The sequence below is a fragment of the Schistocerca serialis genome, chromosome 3 (genome assembly GCF_023864345.2).
Source record: "Schistocerca serialis cubense isolate TAMUIC-IGC-003099 chromosome 3, iqSchSeri2.2, whole genome shotgun sequence".
NCBI classification, from domain to species: Eukaryota; Metazoa; Arthropoda; class Insecta; order Orthoptera; family Acrididae; genus Schistocerca; species Schistocerca serialis.
In genome coordinates, this window is record NC_064640.1 from 996908017 (window position 1) to 996929441 (window position 21425).

A 21425-nucleotide genomic window follows, 5' to 3' on the forward strand; every position below is an offset into this window, starting at 1 on the left:
TTCACTGACCACCGCCCACTTACGACAGAGTTTTGTTGAAAGGGAGGAACACAGATTTTCTGTAGGCAGTTCTGTACTCAGGAATACAAAGTGTAGTTCACAATTGACATATGGCACCTGACAGGCATTGACAATATTATCGCCGACTGACTCAGCTGCTCCTGCACCCTCACTGCTCCCCCAAAATTACACCATCCGGGCCACCACCCAGGCAGCTGATCCTGAGATGCTAAGACTGCACAGCAACCCAAACACCAGGTTCTATCTCAAACCACACGCATTTCCTGGTATGGACCGACATGTCTGGTGTGACTTTCGCACGATTTCCAACCACCCAAGTGACTCTGTGGAGTCTATCCACCCCTACCTTCTCCCAAGCTTCCATGAAGTGACATTTGAACCCCTCAACGGCCTGTCCCAAACTGGTGTGCATGCATCCACAGTCCTTATGCAAGAATGTTTTGGCTGGCATGGTGTCCAGCAGGACTGTAACAGCTGGGCCCATGCCTCCTTCCCATGTCAGTGTTCCAAAGCAGGCCTTCATGTGCATTCCACAGGACCCTAAAAGCTGCTATTACCTGTCAATTCAAAACATGGTCTGCCACCCTGCTGCTAGCACACATGTCATGCTCTGGCTGGAAACCAGCTACCCACCATTCCACGCAATGGGAGAAAATTTTTTCTGTACATCTCCGCAGTGCTGCCACCACACTATCCAACAGTTGATATATGCTCAACCTCTCCAGCCCTTGTGCACTACCAATCATTGAAACTGAGCTGGCACCGATCAACAAAAACGATACCCATTCCCACATTGCCAATCTGGTGGGCAGTTCTTGGAACACAAGAGCAGAGCCCAGCCCACCCTGCCATTCACTCCACTACCTGGCCCAGCAGAGCTGCTCATGAGGACCCATCCTATGGTACCTAACCTAAATTGCGAGGTACTAACACCACTTGTTCAACACTGAGGCACCTGTCATCAGCCTCACAACACAGGCACATACCTTCACCAAAACACTGGCACACACCTCTGTCACTATGCCGAGACACCTCTGCCACTAAGCCGAGACACCTCTGCCATTGTGCCAAGACATGCTCTGTCGCATTGTCGACACATGACAGTGGTCATTACGCCACCCACGTGGGGTACACCGTGCAATGTGCCCCAGCACCACCACACCACAGCATCCTCTGCCAAGTCCCGCCCTTGCACTGCAGTGCATCAGACTACAATTGTCAACAAGAGCAGATCGTCGATTCTGACACCAGCTGGCAGTGAGGCAGGGTGTTACCCACATGCTGAGCTTGCAACATGACACCCCAGAGGCCACCGACTCCACCATCATCAGTGGCCCTGACTCCATCGACACGGTGCCACCATCCACAGCAGTCCTCTGATGAATGCTGAGAGTGGCTACTGCATCGTGCAATCTGCCCTCTCCTTCTCACAGGGGAAAGGGGAGGGGGGAAACTGTGTGGCATTGCACTACTACACGTTTGTGCCCAACACCCATTTGCTCTAGCAGAAGATCTCACACTTATGATGTGTTGCCTGGCAAAAAACCACATCAGGAAATATATGCATCCAAGGACAAGATTTTTCTCTGCCATGTGCCATTTGCTGCAGTATGTGGGGTACTTCCCTAAAGCATGCTAGAGGGAGCATTCCAACTCCCAGCACTCTCCCCATGCCAAAGCTAAGCTGTTGACATGAGTACAGCAATTTAGACACAAGTGCAGCAATTTAATGTTCTTCTGATGTTAAGTTTATGTTTAAGTTACCTCATTTTCAGAACTTAACAGCTTGTCATAGTGTTACCAGATAAGCGCGCAACTCATGAATGTGTTGATGGTGAGTTGGTTTTGTATGTCTACGAAGCGAACAACATTGTATGCTCGCATGACACCAACGGAGAACTAGTACACAAAACTGATACCATACTTCGGAGAAACATTTGGCATTTGCCTCACAGTCTCATGTTCTGAGCACCGAGTATCCACTTCCCAGAGCCCATTAAATTACAGTGAGTGTGGCAAGATCGGACCACTTCTTGTTATCTATATGCAAATCACTGCAGCCATTAAAAACTGAAATCCCCAAATGTAATAGATTAGCTTCACGTAAGGTACCTAAATTTCATTTCTTTGTGTATTTTATTTTGCATACATCACTGTGTTAGATTACATACACTTATGTTACATTCAAGTTCATTTATTTCAATTTGTCTATTTCCTTGATCACTGTGTTTTAACACAGGGCACACAATGCCACTTACTGTATTTGAAGTACATTAATGATTGTTTCTCTTGTTGTCTTAAACAAAACCTGTGTAAACTGATTCCCCACACATGTACAGTGGGCACCCCTCACGTGTATTCATAATGTCTTCATGAGTGGTGGAATTACTAGACTGACTCGATTGACAGCTTTTGTTAATTTTTCTGGTAACTTTCCTTTGTAAATGCATTTGGGAATTAACTGTACCTGTTACCATTCCAATATATGAACTGTTTGCTAATCAGAATTCTTTTCACACATTGTTCCCATGCTTTAGCCATTCATTTTACCCTCCACACCTAGCAAATCCACAGTGTATCAACCTGTTGTGTTCAGTGAGAAACACAATTCTCGCAGTGACATGAGGCATTGCCACTGTTATCAGGGTGAAACGATGTGCTTACGCACTGCTACATGGATGTGTGTACTTGAACTGTGCATAAGTGTATTAAAATGTATACTAAGGTCTCTTGTAGATACTATTCATGTATCTTATTGTTGATTATGAGAGAATATGTAATTGTTTTACTGTAGTTTCAATTTATTTTACTTAACTTTTAAAACTCTTACTATTTTAGACAAAGCTGAAATATCCTAATTTTATTTCTTAAGACTGTGCCCTTGAAAGCAAAAACTGCTATGTCAAAAAATAAAACAAATGTTTTATGTTAGGCAGCATAATGTAATAAAAGTAGTTTAACATTGCTGTGTTGTTAAAAGTAAGACATGGCAAATTTTCATTTCCTAGAAAAAGTGAAAAAACAGAAAAAAATGTTTCAGATAGTTGTTTATAACTGTAACACTGTTAAATATCAACACTTTGTTAAAAGATATATTTCCTGAAATGAAAATGCCAATATTTTTGCCAAAGAAGTCCAAAAGACACTGCAAATGTTCTAAAATAGTCATTTTTATTGATGAACAAATAACTTACACTGAATTTAAGCTTAATTATTACCTTCATGAACTATACTATATTTTAAGCAGTTGGAAATATTTATGGACTCTGCTTAAAGTATGTCAGTTGTAAGTGAACTTTTGAATATGTAAGTACAAATGAGTAACCGCAACATAGGCATACAAATAGAAAGAAATTCAGGCATCACAGTACACTAAAATGGAAAAGAAATCATGGATCTGATTTGTATACATTTAGAATAAACATGTGAGAGGTGGCTGGCTATATTTTCTCTGTAACGCTCAGGACACAACTAGAGTTTCACGATTCCCGTAATACCATGGAGTCTAGTTACAACAAAAAATTTCTCAAGAATTTTCTGTTATAAGCAATACACAATAAATATTTGAAGGTAGTGGTTAGACTACAAATACTAAAGTAATTTTTAGACAAAATAGTGTTGTAAAACATGACTAATTTTATAATTAGAAGTTGAAAATTTGCACTCTAAGCAAAATGTTCGTATTAGCTAAGATCCACAGACCTTCACGTGCACCCCAACACACACGTGCCTGAACTTACTTAAATATTTCTGTTATATGAAAGGACCTATAAGTTAATAGTGGTTTTGGCATACAACATAAAAAAAATCTTTCTTAGTCATAATGAAACCATGTCACATATGGATCATCTCACTGTCTTATTTCTACCTCAGAGACACTTACTCCTGTCATTTCTTACTCACTTGGTACTCCTGATACTAAACGCAGTGGTCGTAGAACACGGAATGCACGCAATGCTTTCACATCAAACCCTTCCTTCATTAAGTTTGACAATGCAGTGCTTATTAAACTGTAAAATAAAAAAGCATATCTAAAATTATTTCATATGCCAATAATAGTTAAATAACTGAATAAAAGTCAAGAGTTAATGTAATACTATAAGTTAGACAACATTTGTATTGCTCAGATTGAAATTACAATGTTGCCTTTTCTCTTGCAAGTGTTTTACTAACATTAAAAATTATTACAAATATTTTAAAATACAGCATGAAGGAACGATGGAAAAAAATAAAAAGGTGATAATATGTGGTTTCACAAGTAAAACAAAAAACTGTCATTCTATGAAAATTATATCTCATTTTTATACTGTAAATTGTTCATATTTGTTGACAGAAGGAAGGAGAAAAGTTTAACAACTTTTTAACATTAAAGTCATTTGAGATGAAGCAGTAACTCAGTTTGAGAAAAAAGCTGGAGGAAGGAAAAGTTCATGACCTGCAGAAGAAATCATTAACTACATTTACATGATCTACACAATCTGATTTTCTGTTAACTGATTTCCCAATTTTGCTTGACTTCTGTTTGGTCCTGTATATAATGCAATATCAATTGTAAATGTAGTTCAAACTGTCAGATTAGTTTTTGGTTCCATGTAAACATCTGAAACATGGCTGGATTGTCAGGTAGTTACTTGCTTTTAAGAATTTTTGATAATGTGTATGAACCACTTTTGAGTGGAGTGAAGGGAAGTAAATACTGTGCTGACCTGGAAGCTATTAATTTCCTATATCTAGTGTAACACACTTTTACCTCTTTGAAATGGAAAGACATACAGCTATGCTGATATGTTTACTGAACTAGAATAACAGAACTACTTGTCAATCATGTCATATCTTGCATAGCAGGCTAATTTTTAAATTGCTCTATGCACTCTTAGTTTTACAGGCAAAGGCTCTGGTATAAAATATTTGGTAATTCTACACAGAGGGCTAAAAATGTGTCTTCACTCATTACAAAGTGTTCTAATCATTTTAAGCCTCCTACTAATTTGTGTGTAGTAACATCTGACCACTTATTGCTTTGTAGTAAAATAACAAAACCTACACCACATCATCATCCTCATCCTCCTCCTCCTCCTCCTCCTCCTCCTCCATATCAAGAGTTTGCTAAGAATCATAATGGAATCATACACTGCATTTAATAAAAACATTTCAGAGATACTGATAACCTCATTTCACTGTACTGTTGAAATTGAAACAGCTGATTTAAGCTCACAATCTGAATAAAACAACTGATACTTAGAAAACTAACATTTGATTAACTATCACAATCAGTTCTGATTTACATACAAACAGGACAGCTAAAATCAGTTTCTTAAAATTTAATTTTCATCTTCTGTGAATTGTACCACATGAAAATATGGTGAAACTGACAATTCTCGGAGGTGATTAAGGGTCCACATGAAACTCCACTCTTTCAGAATGCAAGTCCAAAATTAACCAAAATTCATTACTTTAACAAAACTGGGCAGTATCATTTGACACATTTATATTAATTTATCCCTTATTGTGAAAAAGAATCAATTTACATCAAATCCAATGATGTGACAGAGAAATACCAGTCAAAGTTATCACTGCTGATGTACTTTCTATCATGATTAGGTGAGGTTACTTCTGCAGAAAAAAAAGAGGTGAGTAACAGGAGAGTGCCTACACAAACCAAATGATTGTGCAGCAATACAAATTATAGTAGAACAACAGAGAGACAATTGATAAAAAATTTCGGTACTTATTTCATAATTCTGACATTTAAATGTACATTCAATTATTGCTTCTTAGTTTTGTAACAGTAAGATATGTTTTCAAAATAACACAAACAATTATAAACAGTCCCTCATAGGAACACAAACCATATAGATTTTATTTGACTGAATTTCAGCGGCAGGTACTCGGGAGTTCACTAAACCACTTGTCTCTCTCATAAATTAAATATTTAGGGCAAAAAAATTTGGAGATCTACAAATATCAACAACATGAAATTAATTTTCAGTAATGATCGGAAGACTGAAAAAAATGATTATTCCCATTTGCAAAGTATTGTTCTACTGTTTCAAAATGTGTAATAAAAGAGCACCTGATACAATTTCTTGTCCAATGTAACTCAACAATTTGGTCACTGAATATACATGTGAAAGAAAGACAAAGTCTTTCATTATAATATTGCAAGTGAGTCAACTGATTGAATTTTTAGACTAACTAAATGTATTATACTGAGGGACTAAAAATAACACTGTACCAGGCTGGATAATGAACCCAGACCTTGACCTTTTATGGTCACTGCTTCTAACAAGGTATGCAGAAGAGATTCTGTGAAATGGTTGGTTGGTTGGTTTGTTTAAAAGAGGGGGGGAAGGGACCAAACTATGAGGTCATCAGTCCCTTGTTCCTAATAAAACAATGCCACAAGTGTGAGAATAAAACACATGAGGCATTTAACACGAAACAGAAAGAAAGGAAAGACCACAAGAACAAAGGAAAGGCAGCGAACACTAAAAGGAATGAAAGAAAACAAGAAAACAAGAAAACAAGAAAACAACAGCTATATACAAAAAACAGTTAGAAGAGAGTAAAACAAGGAAGCAGATTACAGTGGCCACGAAAATAAAAAGGAAAAGCCAGCCACCCTGCAACACATGCTGATATGCTTACTGAATTAGAAAAACATAACTACTTGTCAACAATGTCATATCTTGCATGTTGTTGTTGTGGTCTTCAGTCCTGAGACTTGTTTGATGCAGCTCTCCATGCTACTCTATCCTGTGCAAGCTTTTTCATCTCCCAGTACCTACTGCAACCTACATCCTTCTGAATCTGCTTAGTGTATTCATCTCTTGGTCCCCCTCTACGATTTTTACCCTCCACGCTGCCCTCCAATACTAAATTGGTGATCCCTTGATCCCTCAGAACATGTCCTACCAACCGATCCCTTCTTCTGGTCAAGTTGTGCCACAAACTTCTCTTCTCCCCAATCCTATTCAATACTTCCTCATTAGTTATGTGATCTACCCATCTAATCTTCAGCATTCTTCTGTAGCAACACATTTCGAAAGCTTCTATTCTCTTCTTGTCCAAACTATTTATCGTCCATGTTTCACTTCCATGGCTAATTTTTAAATTGCTCTATGCACTCCTAGTTTTACAGGCAAAGGCTCTGGTATAAAATATTTGGTAATTCTACACAGAGGGCTAAAAATGTGTCTTCACTCATTACAAAGTGTTCTAATCATTTTAAGCCTCCTAATAATTTGTGTGTAGTAACATCTGACCACTTAATGCTTTGTAGTAAAACAACAAAACCTACACCACATCCACCTCCTCCTCCTGCCCCTCCTCCTCCTGCCCCTCCTCCTCCTGCCCCTCCTCCTCCTGCCCCTCCTCCTCCTGCCCCTCCTCCTCCTCCTCCATATCAAGAGTTTGCTAAGAATCATAATGGAATCATACCTCCACCCTGAAAGCACTAGGGTGGAGGACACAGAGGGACAAAGGACATGTGCTAAAACTTAGATCAAATGATAAAACCCACCCAGATGAATATAACGTAAAACTAAATCAGCCAATGAGGCGTTGTCAGATAAAATGAGCGGCAATGAGTCCGGCAACCCATGATTTCGTCACTGGGCAGTCAAAGTGGGACAGTGCAGCAGGATATGGGCCACCATCAATCTGGCGCCGCACCGACACTGAGGTGGGTCTTCATGGCGCAAGAGGTAACTGTGGGTCGCCAAAGCGTGGCCAATGTGGAGCCAGCAGAGGACAACTGATACCCTTTGAGAGGCCCGCATGGAAGAGTTCCACACATTCGTAGTTTCCTTAATGACACACAGTTTGTTGTGCATACTGTTACACTATTCTGTCTCCCAAAGCCGAAAAACCCTGCAGCATAAGTCAGAATGCAGGTCAGGTTCAAAGATGCCCATCTCCAGAAGTGGTTTCCGCTTAGCCTGTTTGGCCAGTGTGTCAGCAAGTTTGTTGGCTGGGATGCCAACGAGTCCTGGGGTCCACACAAACACCACAGAATGGCAGGACCAGTCCAGGGCATAGATGGACTCCTGGATGGCAAGGGTAGCACTGGTCGATAGCTTGTCGGCTGTTCAAGGAGTCAAACAGAAGAAATGATTACTCGGGGCATGAACGGATATACTGAAGTGCACGAGACATGGCCACCAGCTCTGCAGAGCCCTGGAACACTTCAAGAATCCAGAGGAACAGACAGCGGAGAGCTGCTGGGTTAACGGAGTCCTTAGGGCCACATGAATGACCCAGGCGAAGCTTTGGCCTGCAGCTACACCATGGAGGTGTACATGAATGGGCCTCAAGGAGAGGTGGTGAAGAGAAGGACTCCAGTTCAGACAGAAGCGATCGAACGCGAACTACAGTCATTAGCCCTCACCTGGGCCACCTATATGGGAGGTGAACCAATGTGGTTGGGAAAGGAAGATGGTAATTAGGATTTTCAAGAGAGCTATGAATGTGTGCAACTTAACTGGCGAGCAGTTGTGCACGTCTGATCTTCAATGGAGGGACTCCAGCCTCCACCAGTACACTTGTTACCGGACTTATCCTAAAAGCTCGGTTGTTAGTCAAACTCTGCAGTGGTGCAATGGGTAGAGCAAACGCAATGCTGAGGGCGCCACTGAACCATAAATCACACTCCCATAGCCAAGGCGGGCTTGAACAAGGGCTCTCTAGAGCTGCAATAGAGAGGAGCGATCTGCAGCCCAGTTGGTGTTGCTCAGGAAGTGGAAGGAACTGACCTGCTGCCAACACTTCTGTCCAAGTCAAATGAGCATCAAAAACCAGACCTAATAATTGATATGTCTCCACTACAGTGAGTGGATCATCATTAAGGTGAAGTGCTGGTTCCGGATGAACATTACGACGCCAACAGAAATGCACGACACACATCTTCATGGTAGAAAACTGGAAGCCATGGGTAAGAGCCCATGACTGCACCTTGTGGATGGCTCCCTGTAGGTGACACTCAGCAACACCAGTACTGGTGGAGCAGTACAAAATGCAGAAGTCGTCTGCATACAGAGCAGGTGAGACAGAGGGCCTGACAGCTGCTGCTAGGCAGTCAATGGCCACTAAAAATAGAGAGACACTCAATAGAGAGCCCTGTGGGTCTCCATTCACCTGGATATGGATGGAACTATGGGAGGCACCAAGTTGGACACTGAAAGTATGGAGTGACAGGAAGTCCTGGATAAAATTCAGGAGCAGGCCCCGGAGACCCCACTCCCACGATGTGGCAAGGATATGATGTCGCCAGGTCGTGTCGTATGCTTTAGATTAGTCAAAAAAGACAGCAACCAGGTTTTGGCGTCTGGAAAAGGCTGTTCGGATGGCAGACTCGAGGGACATGAGGTTATAAGTGGTAGAGCGACCCTGGCGGAAGCCGCTCTGACGTGGAGTCAGTAGGCCACGTGACTCCAGGACCCAACCCAACCAACGACACACCATACGTTCCAGCAGCTTACAAAGAACGTCAGTGAGGCTGATAGCTATCCACATAAAGTGGGTTTTTACTGGGTTTGAGGACCGGAACGATAGTGCTCTCCCGCCATTGGAATGGAAAGACGCCATCACACCAGATCCTGTTGAAGATAACGAGGATATGTCGCTTGTAGTCAGATGAGAGATGTTTAATCATCTGGCTGTGGATCCAGTCAGGCCCAGGAGCTGAGTTGGGACAATGTGCAAGGGCACTGAGGTGCTCCCACTCTTTAAACGGGCATTATAGGATTCACTGTGGTGTGTAGTCAATGAGAGGACTTTCCCTTCCTGCCGCAGTTTGAGAGTGCGAAAGGCTGGGGGGTAATTCTCCGACACAGAGGCTCGAGCAAAGTGCTCAGAAATCGTGTTTGCGTTGGTAGGTAACACGCCATTTATGGTTACGCCGGGAACACCTGTTGGGGTCTGGTACCCGAAAAGACGTTTGATCTTTGCCCAGACTTGGGAAAGTGACGTATGGCAGCCAGTGGTGGAGACGCATCTCTCCCAACACTCCTGCTTCCATCATTTGAAAAGTTGGCGAACGCGGACACAGAGCCATTTAAAGGCTATGAGATGCTCCAGGGAAGGGTGCCGCTTATGCCGCTGTAGAGCTTGCCGACACTCATTAATTGCTTCAGCGACTTCCGGCGACCGCCAAGGGACTGCCTTACGCCAGGAGTATCCTAAAGAGCGAGGGATTGAGCTTTCTGCAGCAGAAACAATTGTTGTAGTCACCTGCTCAACCAACACATCAATGTTACCGTGTGTGGGAGATTCAACGGTGACAGTAGAGGTGAAAGTTTCACTGTCTACCTCGTTTAAAGCCCATCTGGGCAGGCGTCTGTGGGCTTGACGCCAGGGCAGTGACAGGAAGATGGGAAGTGGTCACTTCCACACAGGTCGTCATGTGCTCTGCAGTGGGAGAAGTTCTGGGCTGCAGATTGATAAATCAATGGCCGAGTAACTACCTCAAGCCACACCAAAATGTGTGGCGGCCCTAGTATTTAAGAGGCAGTGGTCGAACTGAAACAGCAAAGTTGCGACATCTCTGCCTGGGCCAGTAAGCACAGTGCCACCCCACAAGGTGTTATGGGTGTTAAAATCTCCCAAATGTAGGAAAGGTTTAGGGAGTTAATCAATCAGTGCAGCTAATACATTCAGGGGTACTGGACCATCTGGAGGAAGAAATACATTGGAGACAGTTGTTTCCTGCGGCATCCTTATTCTGACAGCCACAGCCTCAAGAGGGGTTTGAAGGGGCACAGTGTCACTACAGACTGAGTTTAGGATTTAAATGCAAATCCCACATGACACTCGATTATAGTCGCTATGGTTCCTGTAATATCCCTTATGCTGCAGAGGGTGGGGGTCTGCATTGCCAGGAACCATGTTTCCTGGAGGGCAAGGCAGATGGCAAGTGTAAAGCTTAACAGTTGCCGTAGCTCAGCCAGGCAGTGTAAAAAATCGCCGCAATTCCACTGGAGGATGAAGTCATCGTGAGACTAGGAAGGCATGGAACATTCAATGAGGCAGTTTACGCCTCAGAGTCACCTGCTGCCACTGACTTATTGCCTAAGCAGTTTATATCCATTGTGTCTGAAGGTCTAGTGAGATCTAGGTCCTCAGTGGATGCCAGAATCTCCACCCCATCCTCAGACACAGAGTTTGTAGGTAGCGGTGGTGTGGGTGCCACCTCAATTTCCTTGGTCTTAGGGGTCTTCTTTTTGGATTTCTCTCGCTGCTCCTTGGGTTTCCCTGGCTGGGAGGACTTCACTGGCTCAGTCTCCGGGACTGAGGTTGAGTGTGAAGCCCTATGACCAGCTGCTTTTGAGGTCTTCAGCCACTGTTGGGTGTCATCTTTCCCACTAGCAGAAACCTGGGAAGGGAGTGACCCTCCCTAGAGAGAGACGCTGAAGAAGACTTACGCTTCTCTGGCTTAGAAGTGGGGACGGACGTCCCCGATGGTTGGGGGGTGTTGTTCCCAAAGTAGGTGGTGCAGGAGCAACAGGGAGGGAAGTGCCCCCAACCAACAAGGGGGCAAAAGTAGTCTTCCGGCTCTGAGAGGTGACTGGGGTTGGCAGAGGTGATGGTGCCAGAACTGTTTTCGCGGTGGCGTAAGACCATATCATATGTACATGATGAAAGTGTTCAAATTTTCTCGTAGCCTCAGTGTAGGTCAGTCGGTCCAGAGTCTTGTACTCCATGATTTTCCTTTCTTTCTGGAGAATCCTGCAGTCTGGCAAGCAAGTATCTCGACATGTGACACTGGAAGTACAGCGGAAGACATATGGCAGAACTTCCGGCACTTAAAGCACCGCATCAGGGGAAGGATATAGGGCTTTACATCACAGCAGCAGACCATCACCTTGACCTTCTCAGGCACTGTATCACCCTTGAAGGCCAAGATGAGAGCATCGGTGGCAACCTGATTATCCCATGGACCCCAATGGACACGCGGGATGAAATGTACACCACGCCGCTCTAAACTGGCACGCAGTTAATCGTCAGACTGAAAAGGAAGGTCCCTATGAAATATGATACCCAGGACCATATTTAAGCTCTTATGGGGTGTGATGATTACAGAAACATCCTCCAGTTTGTCACAACGGAGTAACATCCGTAACAGGGCAGAGGATGCTGTTTTGATCAAGACCAAACCAGATCCCATTTTGGACAATCTCTCCACCTCCCTAAACTTGTCCTCTAAATGTTCAACAAAAAACTGAGGCTTCATTGTCATGAAAGATTCCCCATCAACTCTCGAACATATAAGGTACTGGGGCGAATAAGATCCACTGCCATCCTTAGCCTGACGTTCCTCCCATGGTGCGGCCAGGGAGGGGAACAATTTTGGGACATACTTCTGTGCACTGAATTGAGCTCATGAACGCTTAGAGACTGCTGATGCTTCACCACCAGCAAGAGATAATGGACCATGCTTCATCGCGTGTCAACCACCATGATGCCACACACTCCAACCAGGGGCCCTCCTCGTGGGTGCCACCCAGCCGCAGCAAAGGCCACCTGGCAAGACGGCCATTGCCAGGAGTCCCAATGCCCAAGGGTGATGGGCATCTACCCCTTGACATACGTGGGGAGTTAATGGCGCAGGCATCAGCAGAGGGATTCCTGTGTGGTCAGGGGGCTACAAACAATAGGGTACATGGCAGCCCCACCACAACGGACTGGCTACCGTGCTGGATATCAGGTACAAAGAAGTCCATGGTCATGGTCGATGCAGATAGTGACACTGCATAGTGCATGATGGAAAACACACCCAGGAAGGTGTCCCCACCCAAGAGATGGAGAATGGGCATGACTGCAATGCGACGACGAGAAAGTGGGCTAAAGATCTCAATGCACGATGGATATGATACACCTTGTAAAGCGCCCTTCCCAATTGGCTCGCTCTTTGGGAAATTTTGAAAAATGGAGGTCAAACCCTGCAGGGGACCATCACACAAAGGCCAAAATGTGAGAGACTCCTTTTAGTTGCCTCTTATGACAGGCAGGAATACCTCGAACCTATTCTAACCCCTGCACCTACAAGGGGGGATTCTGTGAAATGTAGAAGAGAATGTGAGAGATACTGAAAGACTGGAGGCCTTGAGTGAGCCGAAGGTATGCACAAATAATCGAGACAAAGAATCGTGATACTTGAGAAATGGAAAGTCTGAGTTAGAGTCACGATGAAACACTCAGTAAACTTGTCAGAGAACTGTATTACATTGTATACTCCATTGAAGAATGTAAGATTCATGCTAAAAATAGCACTTAAGTTATGACTAAACCATTTACTAATGTAATCTAGTCAACAATACAGCAATAGTTTATCAATTGAAGACAGCAATTGTAAATTAATGTGGCCTTGGTGAGAGGAGGGAAACACATTAAGGTAATGTACACTGCTGTTCAGGAAGTTGAGATTTCTCCATCTTGTGAGAGCCTACCTACGAAAATGTACCATAGACATGAAGATACACATCAGCTCCTTCCACATTAATTCACTACAAAACTGAAATGAAAAATAAACATATAACAGAATTGAGAAGCAATACTGATGACCTCATGTCTCAGCACTACTGGAGCAAGAAAATATAGTTAACATTTATCACTTACAAAAGTTCTTGAGAACACCCAGAAGATTGCATCAGCAACAAGTCTTGCCAACAGCCACATCATGGGTAATGTGCTCACTGGACAAAATATTAGTCACTCCTATTACAGATTACACACATCACTTTGGAGTACTGTAGATGGTGAAAAACCGGTTCCAGGGGATCATGTCATTCTCCATTTAAGTTGTTTGTGTATGCCTGCCAGCTGTATGGAATGAGCACATTAGGAGACATCAATGTGGAGTTGTAAATTAACAACAGACATGAGCTATTATGCTTGGCTATAGCCACGACCACACAGTGCACGAAACTGTCCGATCATCAATGAGGATCGTCTGACATGTCTATAAGGAATGGTGGGCTACTAGCAACCATGTAACATGGTGTAAGAACAGTAGTAATAAAAATATGATAACTAACAGAGGTTGGCTGCAAGTGTAGTGCTTCATCAGTGACTATTGGTTTCAATACAAACAAGAATAGTTGCCACTCAGGTACCTTCGAAAAGGCTATTCCTTGCTTCAGCACAGAAGGCTGCACACACACACGCCCTGAATGAGACGACAACATGGCAACTAAGCAGTAGTTGACTGAAATGTTAACCACAATGTTTATTTCAAAATTCTTGGCAAACAGGAGTTGTTCTTTGATCTGCATCTTCACAATTAGTGTCATATTAACTCTCCCATGTTCCAAGGGGATGACAGCCATACTCACAGGGTAGTACACACACACACCTTTATACTAGACAAACACTTAAGTACCCTATTGCACCTTGACTGGACCACTAAATCACCTAAATTCCACATAAAATGTCTAGGGCTATGGTATTTGGAACAAAAAGTGAAACATAACAGTCAACATCCCTGCAAGTTGGGAGCTCTGTGGGACATAGTGTACCTGAAGAAACTTGTGGACACTCTTCTTCCTAAATTGAGGCTATAATCGAGGCCAGAGGTGGAGTGCAATATCCCCACTGGGGATGACCAGTTTTTTTTTTTTTTTTTTTTTTTTTTTTGTCTGATCAACTCAGATACTTTTGTCAACTATCCTGAAAATGTCACCTATGCATGTATGCTTCTGGTGTATGTTCCATTAACATGACACCAAAGCACTTAGTGACACTGCACAGAAGACTTCGCTAGACAAAAGCACACCAAATGAAAGCAAATTTTGCTTGACAAAGAAATCATTTGCATTCCATGACAGTGGAAAATATCAAACCATCTTACAGTTCTGTGTTACAATATCACACAGATGCACTCAAACTGCAGTTGTATTGACCTCAACTTCATCTGACACAATTCTTTGATGATTCATGACTGTCACAATTTTTCTTGAAATATGTTTTTGAAGTAGGCAAGCCTATTTTTGTGATTATTCCAAAGGAGAAAAGTACTCCTCTTGAAGAGTAGCAAATTACCCATCAGAGACTAATTACTAATCTCACTAAATCCATACATGCAGGTACAAAGCAGTACTGGGCATTTCAGTGACCATATAACAAGGTTGGGGACAGAATTTATGATTTCCTTATCTTTTTCCAGGATATTACACTTAAATGAAAATTAATGTTTTCAGCCTTGAATCATATAGACAAGATTACAGAGAATTAAAACGTTAATTATTTCTTTCTTTATTAGTACTTCGTGGTGATGGTGAAATTATTATTGTTCGTATAAAATAAACAATTTTTCCTATAATTTAGGCACAATTTTTTGTGTGTCTGCGTGTGTGGGGGAGAGGGGGTTGGTGGGAGGGGGGATGTTGCTCCCACAATGTAGTCCCTTGAAAATTTAAATCATTATACAAAGTTGGGAAATTAGAGCAACAATAAGTAACGGGTTGTAATTTGATATGTGGAGTGATGATCAGAATTACAACAACTGGGTACATCATCATACTCTGAACACAGCTCTCATCCTGTACTACATCTTTGATGTGTGGTTCTTTGGTTGAATTCTCAGTCAGTCCTAAGATTTTTCTGTCACTTATAATTTCTTCCATCTGATATACGTGCAAATGTTGCACTGTACATTGGTGTGCAAAATGTAAGAATAATGTATTTTTCACATGATGTGTCCCTGCTTAGTAACACAGCATCATAAAAGTTAAACCTGGATCACAGAAAGAAGGCAGTGAAAGAAATACACAATCAGATGAATAGAAATTATACTTTTATTCCACAATAATAATTACAATAAAATCACTGCGATTCATGATTGTCCCCTGGACATTACAAAAGACAGGACATGGTTCTTAATTGCGTGTGTGATTACCATGGACGCAGTGCAGTCTCTGCAACATGTTTCCATGCTGACCGAAAGGTTGGTAAGGACTTCTTATGGTAGGATGATCCATTCCTCCACCAGCAAGGTAGACAACTGCCAGATCATTGCTGGTGCTTGTCAACACGTAGCAATTTTTCTGTCTTACTCTACATAAGCAGAATACAGTTTATGTAATCTCATACTAGTGGTAATGTAGATACTGACAGAATGAAACTGGCACTTTAAGAGCATGCACTGCCATTCATGATGACCAAAACCCTATCGAGAACGGTGTACCACCTTTTGTAAGGTCCAGAGAACCATCAGGTATAGGTGCAATTTCAATGTAACTATTGACTTTGAATAAAAATGCCATTGCTGTTCATCTCATAGCATTTATTTCAGTAACCTTCTGCACTACAGTGTAGCAGTTATTTCTATGTATGGTCCAAGCTTCATCAATTTACATTATTGGGCAGTGACACATCATATGAAACTTACTTTTGTCCCTAAGTTTTGCACACCACACTTTTGTCCCTAAGTTTTGCACACCACATACCACTGTGTGTGTGTGTGTGTGTGTGTGTGTGTGTGTGTGTGTGTGTGTGTGAATTATTATAATAAATATTTGATCTGACCAGACAGCTTGAAATTTACATGCAGAATAATATCAGCAATAAATAAATACTGTGTATATGAGCTAATGTGCTAAAAGCTATATATACTCAAATAGGACCCTTGCACATTTATAATAAGTCTTTATTGATCGTGTGTGCCAATTTTTTTACGTACATACAGAAGTGAAACAACAGTAGGGAACTGATTCCGAGTTCACTAACAATAGGCTGCAACTGAAACTGTTCTTCATCCAAGGACAAATTTTAACAGTAACTTTATAAATTATTTGAAAGTATTAGTTTTATTTGAACACCAGTGCAAACAATTAAAGACTAAACTCTGTCTAGATGCCCTGGTAGTCCCTCAGTATGAACTGACCACTGTGTCATCCTTCGTCAGTTCTGTAACCGGATTCAACATGAGCAGCACGAGGTCAGCATGCCACTCTCCCAGCCAATGTTAGGTACCCTGACCTGGAGCCTATACTACTTGGTCAAGAAGCTCCTCACTTAGCATGATGAGGTTGGATGAACCTCATTCCAGTCCTTCTACTGAGGAAAAATCCCTGGCAGAACTGGGAAAAGAACCCGGGTCCTCCACACACACCAGTCAGCTGTGCTGACCACTCAACTGTGGAGGTGGACAATTCAAACAACGGCAAATGAGAAATATTTTGTTTCATTAAGTTGTATAACATAGTTTCTTCCTTAGTGCTAAATGTATTTTTGTGCAGAGTTAATTACATGATTCTGGGCGTTAAGTTTATACATACCATAGATTGTCAAGATCAATTAACAGCTGCGAACTCAGAGGATAAACATTATTTAATACACTTCAGCTACTTTTACAAGATTCTCCTGAACATGCAATTAAACAACCAATATATTACTGGTTAGATGCCCTGTATTAAATTAAATCATATGAAGCAATAGATGAATTGTAATATAATGTAATTTCAGTGACTGGTCCACTTTACTTTTGCATATATTAATGTAACTAATGTACTAGATGTATGTAATTATTTATATTTATTATTATTACTGGATTAAATGAAGCTACAAAATACAAACAGTTGTGGGACTAAAGTTTTCTGTCATTGGAGTGCTCTCATTGTTTGTCTTCAATGCATGCAGTATGGTCATCATTGACGTAAATAAATAAGAAAGAAGTTTACGCATGCTCTGGATAACCTTGATAGTGACACTGTGCTTTGGAATTGACATTAAACCATAGGTTCAAGTATAATGAGTCATTTCAAATGGAGAAGGGAAACAAGTGAATACTATGTCCAATAGAACAATGAGTAGTAAAGCGCTATGCTACATCAATTAGCTAACATGTCACTAGGTGACATCAAATGTAGTACTGAAAATCCCTTGACACTCAAAAACTAAGTAAAAGAATATCTTATTAGGCATTCCTTCCACAATTTATCAAAATATCTGGTCTCAGTTATGTAACTTACATATATAATATTTCTTAATAATAAACACACATTACATATTAGAAAGGAGTTTGTAAATATAACGTGTGTTGTACTCAAGTAGTGACTGCTGTTTTCATAATCTTAACACAACGTATACAATAGCAAATTTTGTAAGACTTTCTTTCTTTCTTTCTTTCTTTCTTTCTTTCTTTCTTTAGGCCTTTCTCCTGCTTCAACATGGGCCTGGCCTTGTTATCCTATTTGGCAATGTTAGTTGCAGAGGGTGGCCGTATGCCCTTCTTGCCGCCACTCCGAACCCCCCGGGACGTAAGTAATGTACCCCAGCTGTCTGTGTCTAGTGTAAGCCATGAAATAGTGCGAACATCTGCAAATGTCTGTGAATCGTGTAACTGGGGCAGAACATGGGGACCAGCCCAGTATTCACCTGGTGAGATGAGGAAAACTGCGTAAAAACCACATCTAGGCTGGCCAGCATACCGGCCCTCATCATTAATCTGCCAGGTGGATTTGATCCGGGGCTGGTGCGCCTACCAGAGTCCAGGAAGCAGCGCATTAGCGCTCTACGCTACCCCAATGGGTCTAATTTTGTAAGACTGTAAACATGTTAAATTAGCTTTTCTTCATAATCTGTTTCTCAATCACTTCTATTTTTTGATTTATGTGATTAATGAGGTGTTTGATAGTTGTTGTTCATGTGGTTCATTTAATATGGTTCTTTCTGAGGAACAAGACTATTTTATTATTCCTGCAGCATTCATTTGAAAAGAATTTCTTTGAATGTGTGTGATACATGAGTAACAGGACATGAGAAGAAAGGAAAAAGTATTAGGGGGCAAGAATGGGAAGGGGGTAAAGGGAGTGGCTGACGTGTTTCAATGATTTATTGCTTTCAGTTTCTGCCTACCAAAAAAAATCTGCCTCAAACATGTGTCTGCAAAGTGTATTCTAACATTAGTAAGAGCCAGAAGGTAAAAATGTGCCAGAAATAAATGTTTTGGTGGCATCATAATTGCAATGTAGATTTTTGTATGCCTGTCTATTCATGACATACTATACCCAGAAAAATTATTTATAAAAATGATCTGTAGATCTTTCTTTTTCAGAAGAAAAACATGATTTAGTAAAACATGTTGTATATCTGCTAATTTTAGCATGTAATAGTAAGATTTTTAAGAATAGATAAACCAGGTTTCACCTTTTCAAATGAAACATCATACAAATTTATTGTATTCACAGTTGCAAAGTCCGCCTCTGTAGCTGAGTGGTCAGTGCAGCTAACTGCCATGCCAAGGTTTGATTCTCATTACTGCCAGGGATTTTTGCTTTGTTGGAGGACTGGTATAGGGAGCACTCAGCCTCGCGAGGCTAACAAAGGAGCTATTCAACTGATTGGTAGCGTCTGCAAGGTCAACAAAACTTGTGCTGACCATTGTCTCTCCATACCGCATCCAATAACATGATTGGTAGAGGATGACACAATGGTTGGTCAGGCCTGACTGGACTGTATAGAGTCAGAATGCAAAACTTATCTTACCTTTACCTTACAGTCAAGAAGTTGCAATTTTTTAAAAAATGTGTTAAAAACAGCACCCATCCATGGGAATGGGGCCAGTCTTGAATGTGTTAAAAATTGTTTTATAGCTAGTGCTAATTAGAGATAATTGCCCTACAAAACATGCTGTTGGTATAAACACCTTGTCAAATGTGTACCAAAAAGTCACAAAATGAACATTTTTAAAATGGAATATTTTTAATATTACAACTCACCCTATAACAACAATAGTAAAATCTAATAAATTCCAGCCATTCCGCAAGTATGCTCCAGGGTGTGCCACTAAACCATACGCTACAACCTTCATCACACATTCAACTGTAAATATACCTAAAAAGACATTTTCAATTTTTTCCTGAAATGGAAAAACATACAGTATTAAAAACAATAATGATAACACATGTTAACAGAAATGTAGGTAACTTAACATGGAAATACTGTGTTAAGAAAAGTAAATTAGAATTGTGATATTTCCACTACAGTACTATTTCAGGTTAGTAGGTCATGAATACCACTGTATAATATCTGAGTACTAGGGAATTACAGTGTCCATCCATGACAGACAAGTTGGAGTAACTCACAAAACATAAGAAATGATACAATATTACAGTGTCAATAGTTACATACATAAGAAGGGGAAGAAGTCTATTTCATAAAGAGGTGTTGAGAAAATTTCAGTGCTATGGCTAACTGTGAACAAATGCAATCACTGAATTCTTTTATAAAATGAAAAGGCTCAACTTCAGAGTATCATACTTCCACAACATCTTGAACTTTGTGCTACAGATATGGGTTGCTATGCTGAATGCAATACAAACTAAATTTTGAAGTTGGAATAGAGCTAATGAGTTACATATAGTGTTAAAATTCAAGAATCAGTACCTCCTCTTTTGTTTTCATGAACTGGTGATTCCAATCTATGCATTTTGTTATATTTCCATATATGTCTGTCTGGTATTTACTATTTGGATAGTTGTTATTGGTAACTCCTTAAATTATTTATATTTTGTGTTATGTATTTCTGTTAGTATTATAGCCAAATTTCTATAACAAAGGTGACTGTTGGAATTATTCCAAGCATTAGATATTATTGAAGTTTGGATTCTATTGCAGTACTCTGTTTTTAAGTAGAAATCTATGTTTTTCTTCAAAAATACACGCAAAATTAAATTACAACATGCATAAATTTGTAACACATATAAACATTAATAGCACCATTTAAAACACTTGCTAATAACAGTCATCCAGCTTGGCATACCATCTTATTTGATTCAAACATCATACTTATGAGTGTTTGTAATCTATGTCAGTCATACATACTCAACAGAACATATGTCAACATCTCTGAACCCACTGAAAATTGGAGACAAATTTCTGCTAAAACTGTTTATATAATGAATTTAAAGTGTAGTATATTTGTAGGTAACAAGTAAATCAGCAAAAAATATACACTCCTCTTATTTTGTCAACTGAGAATTTTCAGAATAATGATAAACCAGTGTTAACTGATAACTTCATGGTGCATTTGGTACAGATTTCTGGGGAAAACATGACACGAGGCATCTGGTAATTTGATACACTGATGCCATTATCATTCCAGTGGGGCTATAAAATAGCCATAGCCTAAATCACCACATACGTGCTGCACATTGTTACTTATATCCACCTAGGAAGAGACTGATGTATACACAAATGCCAGTGAGCCATTTATACATCAAGCCTACACCAGTGACTTTGGGAGACACCATCAAGATTTGGCTAAATTAGTAAAGGGAATTGACAGTCACCCAATACAAAAGGTAGTGTGATATTGTGCGCATCACTACAATCTATTTTCACTTGTACAGTACAGCCCAGCACTAGTTCAAGAACAACAAAGACGACAGGTTCAAAAGCTGCGTCAA

The 21425-nt window shown here is 40.9% G+C and overlaps 1 protein-coding gene across 5 annotated transcripts in view; it reads right to left on the reverse strand.

Annotated features, from left to right (window-relative positions):
* LOC126471447 (muscle calcium channel subunit alpha-1-like) overlaps positions 1 to 21425 on the reverse strand; it is an 876499-nt gene that overhangs the window by 495656 nt on the left and 359418 nt on the right. For all 5 annotated transcript variants that reach the window (XM_050099633.1, XM_050099629.1, XM_050099632.1 and 2 more), the window contains exons 4-5: positions 19737 to 19876; positions 3925 to 4031 (exon numbers count right to left, since the gene is read on the reverse strand). In XM_050099633.1, coding sequence (XP_049955590.1) covers positions 3925 to 4031; positions 19737 to 19876 — 247 coding nt within the window. The remainder of the gene's footprint in view (positions 1 to 3924; positions 4032 to 19736; positions 19877 to 21425) is intronic.